Source organism: Agelaius tricolor, unplaced genomic scaffold, assembly GCF_023055355.1.
Source record: "Agelaius tricolor isolate 1412-34295 unplaced genomic scaffold, bAgeTri1.0.p SCAF_12, whole genome shotgun sequence".
NCBI classification, from domain to species: Eukaryota; Metazoa; Chordata; class Aves; order Passeriformes; family Icteridae; genus Agelaius; species Agelaius tricolor.
Window position 1 is genome coordinate 16,549,210 of NW_027269272.1, and position 8,344 is coordinate 16,557,553.

Below are 8,344 nucleotides of genomic sequence, written 5' to 3' on the forward strand. Positions count from 1 at the left end.
TCCTTTCTCCACTCCCTTGTTGCTGGTTCCTTCAGGTCAGCACAAGTGCTTTTCTGAACCAAAGCATGTGGTCTTTTTCCTTTAGATTTTCCTTGAAAAGAAAGAATAATTTTTTCAGAAGGAGAACATCAGAGGGATTCTCACAAACATCACCTGAGAACTTTGGTCCATTCAACATTGTATCTGTCAACAAGGCTCAGACGCTATGAGAGTTCAGTTTCTCTCCTCTAAACAGGCTGAGTTATTTCTAGGGGAACAGTCCCATCAAAGCTTTGTCTCTGGTCCTGCCTCACCAGCCTCACAACCTCAGCTGAATCCCAAAAAGGTAAAATCCCAAAAAGGTGGATGTCAGAGCCTTTCTGAGGCTGCTCTGGCTCAGGAGCTTAGTCATGTCCCAATGGAGGGCATGACCATAGAGAAGAAACCAACCACACTTTCCTCAGGTGAGCTTCTGAAATTCAGTGGGACAAATCCAAGACACTTCCATGCAGTCACCATTCCCCTGTTCCTGGGGAACACTGATGGAATTCCTCCAGCCTCCCTCAGGCAGAGGGGGGAACAGAGGGACAGCCACCCAGCTCCAGTGCTGCACAGAGAGATGGAGTCAGAGCCAACCTCATCTTCCAAGTCTTGTCCCCAGGTACCTGGAAAAGCCAGTGAACATCCAAGCCAGGAATTCGCAGTGTGACTGATGGTCTGGGCTTGCCTGGAACTGGACTGTCAGGAGCACAACTCCAACAACATTTCTCCAACCCAAAGTCCCGCTGGGCATTATTGTTCTATGGCTGGATCCCCTGCACTGCCAGGTGGCCATGGAGGGTCGGCAGGGCAGGATTGGGCTGAATAAATGCAAAAATGAAAAACAAGGTGTGAGTGAAGACAGGGAAGGAACAGTTCTGGTCTGAACATCTTTAATAGAGCTGGCCTCATGTACACAGAGGTGCTGCGGGTAGCTGGGGAAGAGCAAGGTGCTGAGCAGCCTGGGTTTGGGCAGGACATCAAGAATGGCCTCTCAAAACCCCTTAGGAATCTAGTCTGGTATCTTCCCCCAGTTGATGGCAGCAGGACCATACCAACTTCCTGAAACCATCCCTGCCAGCCCACCTGGGACCCATCCATCTCCAGCTGAGCTGTGCAACTCTGCACAATCCCACTAGGTGTGTCTAAGTCCTGCTGGTCCCACAGGAAGTTATCAGGTAATGAGAAAGAGGGGAACTCATCAATGAGCTTGTTCCTGCACTGTGCCAGCTCCTACAGCTCTCATCTCCATGTTAGTGTCCAGGTGGGTCCAAAGGGTGATGAAATGTAGCACAGCTCTCCATCCCATGCAGCAGTCCAGGGCTGCACTCCAGCCCATTGCAGTGCTCTAAGAAATACAGGTGCTGAACTGATCCCTCTGGCACTTCAGGGCAGACCCATCACTGTGGGAGCCAAAGCAGGACGGTAGCTCTGGAGTGATGGGAGTTCCCAGTGTGCCCATCCCCTTGGGGTGACACTGAATGACAGAAGGAGTGCCAGCCTGGAGAGCTGCCTGCTGTGCAGTGGCAGGGGATGTTAGGTAAGAGTTTCCAGTAAGCCACAGGGGAGTCTGAAATAACCCAGCGTTGTCTCCCATTCCCATCTCTGCTCTTCTCCAATGTGGAACCCAAGCAAGCTGCACTGCCCTGGGCTGGGGGAGCTGGGATGAGCTGGTGGGGAGTTGGAGCCTTCTGCAAAGCTGGCCCAGGCTTGCACTGCAGTGTGGCACAGCTGGGCTGGGCTGTGCCAAGCAGGTGAGCCTGGGGGCTACAAAACAACTCTATTCTCAGTGCAAGCAGAATGGAGAGCCCAGCTTGCTGCTACTGGCACATCTAGAAAAGTGGCGAAATTATTGTTGCTGAGAAAATCCTTTCCTAGGAAACCTCTCTGGAAGGCAGGCAAGAGATCCAGGATAGGTTTGGTGCCCTGGCATCTGCTGCCTTGGCCATTTGCCACGGCCAGGACTGGCTCTGCTTCTTTGCCTACAGGAGGAGAGAGATGCTGGTCCAGCTGTTCACACAGGATCTTGGTAGAGAGAAAAGCTCTGACAGTCACGGCCCTTAGGGACAGTCTGCTCTTTTGGGTCCAGTCATTTCCTTTGGCGTTGGTAGAAGGTTGTGTCCTGTGCCCAAAGCAAGGGAATTTGTCTAAACCAGAGCAGGGGCTGATGCTTCTCTACTGGTTTCCCCAGAGCAAGACGAGGGCTAGAAGACAGACAGGGTCCCAGGAGCACAGAGCTTGGCCTTGTCCATGTCAGGCAGATGAGGAAAAACTGGCTATAATGCAGCACAAGTAAACCCAACCCTCAGGCTCTCATGGGCTACAAATGAAGGCTTATTCTCTCATGATTTTCATTAATTTTGCTCCATAATTTGGGAAAGATGAAGAGGATGAAAGCTATGTGAGGCTACAGAGCTGCACTGCACAAAGGAAGGGAGCACCATCCAGGGAGGGCAGTCACAGTGCAGCCCAAAGTCCTGCCTGGTCTGGAACCAGCAACCAGCACCAATTCATCATGTTGGACTGTGAAACAGAGCAGGAACACTTTGTTTCATGTTTCACACTCCCTGGTCAGCTTCAACAAACCCAGACAGCAGCACCAGGGTTGAAAGTGGAGCAGGGGATGCACATTAATTCATCATGAAACAAAATGTCATTTTGAAGGCTTCTGGAGACCTTTTCACAGTACTTGAATTCTTGTCCCCTCAAGTCTTTGACTTTGCTCAGCTGGAAATTGAGATAGGAGAGGTTCCTATACCCCTTTTTTGACAACAGAGGCCCTTTCCAGCACATCCCGCTCTGCTCCTGCCAGCTGGGAGACAGCTGAGGAGGCTGATCCTTCAGGGGGGTTGAAGCAGCTTTTCCGCGTTGTGGGCACCAGCCAACTCACAGGAGAGGCTGAGGAGTGGGGAAGACTGTCCCACCATCGAGTGGGACAGGTGCATGCCAAGGGACCAGCATGTCCAGCGACCCTGAGATGGAGACAAGGGTCCCCGCAGGCTGAGCCAGGGACCAGCACGCCCCGACCCAGGCACAGGTTTGTGCTCGCCTCCCAGAGCGGCAGAGCCACGGCAGGAGCCGGGCACTGTCCCCTGAGGCTCCCGCTGCCGCCGGAGCTGCCCGCGGGAGGGAGCCTGGGGACGGACCGGTGCCGGAGCGACCCACAGGGGCAGGGGAGGCAAAAGGACCGACCCCAAGGGCACCTCAGCAGCCCCACCCGCTGCAGGAGCCGGAAGCAATCGCCCTTCAGGGGACCCTTTGCCGCTCCCCGGATTCTGGAGCCGTTTCTCACCGACGGGAGGGACCCGGCTCCAGGGCGAGGGGCTTTGGCAGCGCGGCTGCTGGGGGGCTTCACCCTCCGGCGCTGGGTCAGAGCCGCGGGTGGACGGTGACAGCCGGGACCCCCCAGCGCCGCTCGGGTGGGCTTGAGGCCGGGGAGGAGGGAGCGGACGGGCAGGGTCGGGAGCTGTGGTCGGGGCGGTGATTTGGGACGGGGACTGGGGGCGGCCAGAGGGGAGGGGAGCTCAGGGGGAACCGCGGAGGCTTGGCCGGCGCCGGGCAGAGCGGAGCATCCCCGGTCCCGTTCCCCCCCCCCGTTCCAGAGACCCACCCCCGGCGGCGTGGGGCGAGGGGGGCGCCCCCGCCTTGACGTCAGGAAAAGGGTTTATAAAGGCGGCGGGCGGCGAGGAGATCCCCAACGCCGGAGCCGAGCCGCAGCGGAGCCGCCAGCGCCTCCCGCCGCCGCCTCCCGCGCCCGACCCGCCGGCGAGATGCTGTCGTGCCGCCTCCAGTGCGCCCTGGCCCTGCTCTCCATCGCCCTGGCCCTCGGCACCGTCTCGGCCGCCCCGTCGGACCCGCGGCTCCGGCAGTTCCTGCAGAAGTCGCTGGCCGCCGCCGCCGGGAAGCAGGTGAGAGAGAGCCCCGCGACGGGGCGGACACCGCGGGTACCCCCGGGCGCCCCGACGGCCGCGCTGCAGGCTCCCGCTTCTACAGAAACCCCGATTCCCCTCTGCAGAACCCCCGCTCCCTGTCACAGCCCCGGCACCCCTGCTGCGGACCCCTCCCGTTCCTCGCCAGGCTTCCCCAGTGTCCCTGTTTCAGACGCGCGGTTGCTTGCTGCAGACCCCTCTTTCCCCGCAGATCCCCCGTTCCCCGCCGGGGCTGAGCCATCGACAGGTTGGGCAGCTGGTGCTGGGAGGTGAGACAGTCCAGCTGGGTGCTGGTGGTCAGTAAGGAGCAGGCACTGCTGGAGCACAGGGCAGAGGCTCCTGGTGAAGCTCCCAAGGTTTTCTCCGGGTCGCAGAATGAAAGCAGCTTTCTCAGAGCACAGAACAATGGTCTTATCCATGCTGGGTGACAGCCGAGGCTTGGAGGGACTAGAAGAAAAATAAGTCCCAGTGAGATGGTGACCAATTCAACCTCCCCTGCCAGCTTCCCCAAAGACCTTTCCTGTGTCACTTTAGCAGCAGGCTCATGGCATCCTCGCTGAGTGCTGGAGCCGTGGGAAGAGAAGGTAAAGACAAGTTCATTCCCTGTCATGCACAGGACAGCAGTCTGTTCCCCACAGCAGGTAGATGCTATAGACACAACTGCTGCATAGCAGCTGTCAGGCTGGGCTCTTTGGAAAGCCAGGGCTCCTCTTCTCCTCCTGCATCCTGAATGTCTCTAATCTGGCCATGGAGAAGTCTTAGAGGAACAGAGTGGTGAGCCCCCAAAAATCAAGGAGTAATTGTGATCTCTCTATCTCTTTCTCCCTTTCTGTCTTTTGTCCCCAAGGAACTGGCCAAGTACTTTTTGGCAGAACTGCTTTCAGAGCCAAGTCAGACAGAAAATGAAGCCCTGGAGTCTGAGGACTTGTCCCGAGGGGCTGAGCAGGATGAAGTGAGACTGGAGCTGGAGCGCTCGGCTAACTCAAATCCCGCTCTGGCACCCCGGGAACGCAAAGCAGGCTGCAAGAACTTCTTCTGGAAAACTTTCACATCCTGTTAGCTTTTGAAACCCACCTCTCTCCCCATCCATCCCTGCCCTGCTCTGAGCAGAACCTTCACCACAAGAGGCGAAGACTGTAAATACACAATCCACAGTTATGGTGAAATTAAACAAGGAAAATTTGAGTTTGATTTCCACTTGTTTTAATAAAACTTTCTGTTCCAATTGTACATGATTTGCTTGAGTTGTGATTTCTGACTAGTTCTTTGATGACATGCACTCTGCAACTCTTTCAAATGTACTATTTTTAATTCTCTGTTGCAATAAAATTTATGTTTCAAACGGTGATGCTAAGGCTCGGTGGTCAATGAGAAAACTGAGGTTACCTCTCAGGCTGCTCATCTTCAGAGCACTGCCAGTCTCAGGGCAGCCAACACCGTGCACATCCGCACATATGCACACACACACAGTGTATCATAATGGGATATTTTTTCTGTGATCTTACTGAAAGAACTAGAGCCACAGTGATATTTTAGATATCAAATCCCTACAGTTGTGGCTGAATCAAATCAGTGCTTCAAGTCGGTCTGGAGGATTTACACCCATCACCAGAGGGATCAGTAAAAATCTCAGCTGTGTATTTTGAGTGATGGGGATGGTAAAAGTAGTTCATGGTACAAGTTTACACCACACATCTCATTCCCTCCTCAGCCACAGGCACTAAAAGGTTTCCCTACTTGGCATATTTTGGTCCTTGCAGTATTCCTGACAAACACTGTTCCAGGGATTCCTTCAGAAAGTTTTCCTTTGTTCTGCTGTGCAGGGGGCAGTTTCGCATCCCTGTCAAGCTGAGATGTTAACCCCATGGCATCAGCCCCTCTCCATCTAATGAACTGGTCACAGCAGTTTTTCTACCCACCTCATCATCTTGAAAGGCAATATTGAAGGGTTCAGCAGAGTAGGAGATTAGCATTGTGAGAAAAACATTATTTTCTCAATGGAAGACAGATTTTTCATGCTTTTGCAGAGTCTCAGCTTTCTGGCCGTGCTGGTTTGTGCCACACACTCACAGGTGAATTGGAGCCATAGAGAAAACATCCTGCACAGGGGACAGGTGCCACTTTGATGAGAAATTCATCATTCAGGATTAAAAATAAGTATTTTGTAGCCATCATATGTGAAAGAAGGGTGAAAAATGGGGGATTTCAGAGATATTCATGGGCACAGGACTCAGCATGACTCCAGTGAAGGTGGATTCCCCAGCTGAAGGCTTGTTAAGTTGCCTCTGGTCTGTGCTGAGTGTAGCTCTCTGTGGGGCATCATTCTTGATGGCTTATGGACCGTTGCTTTCATTCTTGGTCTGTGCCTCCTTTGCCTGCAGGCAGGGGGCTGTTGGATAAGAGCTGAGGGGAAGGTGAATCCCTTGTCTTGTAAAGTGTGAAATCCCAGCCCTGCTACAGAGCTCACTGGGCTCCTCCACAAACAAAGGCAACAGGCAAAGGCAGCAGGGACATGCCCAGGGAGGGGAGCTGCTGGTCTCAGCCCCTCTGAGGGGGCCAGAGGCAGGGCTGGATTCTGCTCTCCCTCCCTGGAGCAGGGCAGTCGTGGCTTAGCCTGTGCTGCAGGCAGGGGTAAGGACTGCTGCTGGCCCAGCTGGATCCTGCACCTGCTGGAAAAGCCTTGCTGTGATACCATCCTGTGTCTCCCCAGCTCCTGGGAGCTTCTCTCTTCCTTCTTTGGGAGTGGGATGGCGAAATGCTTGCTCCACATGCAGTGCCTTGGGGTTAGGGGCTCTGCCCTCTTTACCATAGCTGGGTGCAGTGCAGACTGGGCAGGGCACAGTGGTTCTCACAGCACTTTGTGGGGACAGGGAGAGAGCCTTACCCTCTTAGAGCCCTGGATTTCTGCAGCTGGTACAGCTGTGGAGGATGCAGGATTAACTCATTGTTGTGGGATGGACAGGGCTGCACTGCAGGAAAAAGCCTCCAAAAAGATATTTGAGAAGTGCCGGTAATTTAGATCAGTAATCAGCCTCAAAAAGCAGGCAGGGTAAGAATAGAAGCCTGCTTGAAAATGTGGAGACAGACTCTGTGAGGAGACAGTAATTGTCCCAGCTCACATCTGATTCCTTCACTGCTGTGTAGCATCAACCGAGCAGATTTTAGGGGATTCAGTAAAGCAGAGACCTCCCCATCTCTGGCTGTTCACTCTTGTATTGACTGAGGTTCCTCTTAGCTTTCAAGAAGAAACTAATTTTTCAGTGCTGAGACAGCCTCAAGAGAGCAGCTAGAGGAACAGGAGGGGGGTGGAGGGGCCAGGGGCTTGAATATTCTTATGCAGAGAGTCCATCTTTCATGGGATATAAATAGACCACTACTCACCTGAGGCTTTTCCCCTTGTTCATAATGCTCAACCCGTGCTGCTGAAGGGAGTTTAATCCTGCCAATTGCTGGAGTGAAACTCATCCCAAAAAGGGATGAGGATGATCCCCAGTCACAAGCAGGAATTAAAGACTGTGATTCATAAGCTACACCAGCCTGTTTCAATACAGCTGATGGCATGCCATGGCAGCTTCTGGGAAGCTTAATGAAGATCTACTGGTGAAGGCATGTCCCCAGTTCAGAGACAGAAAGACAAACTGCTCCTTGTGTCAGCTCGGGATTTCCTGGAGTCTGGGGAGCTGGCTTCCAAGGCATTAAATGCAGTATCACCACATGCAATTGCACTGTGGCAGTGCCAGCAATCCCAGGTGCTGGGAGCTGAACAAACACGATGCTCTGCCATGCCGAGCTAAAAAGACTAGAAAGAAAAAGAAAGATTTCTTTTTCCCTTTGACATGTGGGAGTTATGGGCTAAAGAGACTAAATAAGTATAGTTAATCCCTAGACACGGAGCCATGGAACAGTGCTCCATGCTGGGAACATTCCTGCTGGGCAAGGCTGAGTCTGGATGGGCACACAGGCCAGGGCTGCCCAAGAGCAGAGCACTTTCTGGGAGAGGTTCTCAAGCCACATTCTCTGCAGGTCAGAGAGGAGGCTCCATGGAGGGACAGCCTCAGCAAGGGTCTGGGGGACCTTAGGGGCTGTGGTGATCCACACTCAGCTGATTCATCTCCCCTCTTGCACTTGGTGCCACGGGCAGACCCGAGTAATGCCCCTCCAGCAGGTACCTTCATCAGCAGGTGATTCATCTGAGGCAAAGCAGAGAAATGTCTGCAAGCAACAACATAAACAGGCTTGAAACTGCTGCCTGAAGAGTTGCCCTTAATGAAAACCAGAAAAATTGTATAAGGCCTGGAAACACACATGACCTGTGGGAAGTCAGTGAGGAGTTTCTCAGCCATCCCCAAAGGCAAAGTCTCCAATGATGCCAGGGGGTGTCTCTTGATCTAGCAAGC

The 8,344-nt window shown here is 53.8% G+C and overlaps 1 protein-coding gene across 1 annotated transcript; it reads left to right on the forward strand.

Moving 5' to 3' along the window:
- The first annotated feature begins 3,696 nt into the window (after positions 1 to 3,696).
- SST (somatostatin) lies at positions 3,697 to 5,293 on the forward strand. The gene is made up of 2 exons (XM_071437791.1): positions 3,697 to 3,926; positions 4,795 to 5,293. Exons 1-2 carry the CDS (start codon positions 3,789 to 3,791, stop codon positions 5,005 to 5,007), a joined length of 351 nt encoding a protein of 116 aa, XP_071293892.1. The 5' UTR covers positions 3,697 to 3,788; the 3' UTR covers positions 5,008 to 5,293.
- The last annotated feature ends 3,051 nt before the right edge of the window (positions 5,294 to 8,344 follow it).

Bases quoted from the DNA above. Each gene is read 5' to 3' on its own strand.
- SST (XM_071437791.1), top strand. From the start codon at position 3,789: ATGCTGTCGTGCCGCCTCCAGTGCGCCCTGGCCCTGCTCTCCATCGCC. The intron at 3,927-4,794 runs GTGAGAGAGAGC...TTTGTCCCCAAG, and splicing joins CCGCCGCCGCCGGGAAGCAG to GAACTGGCCAAGTACTTTTT.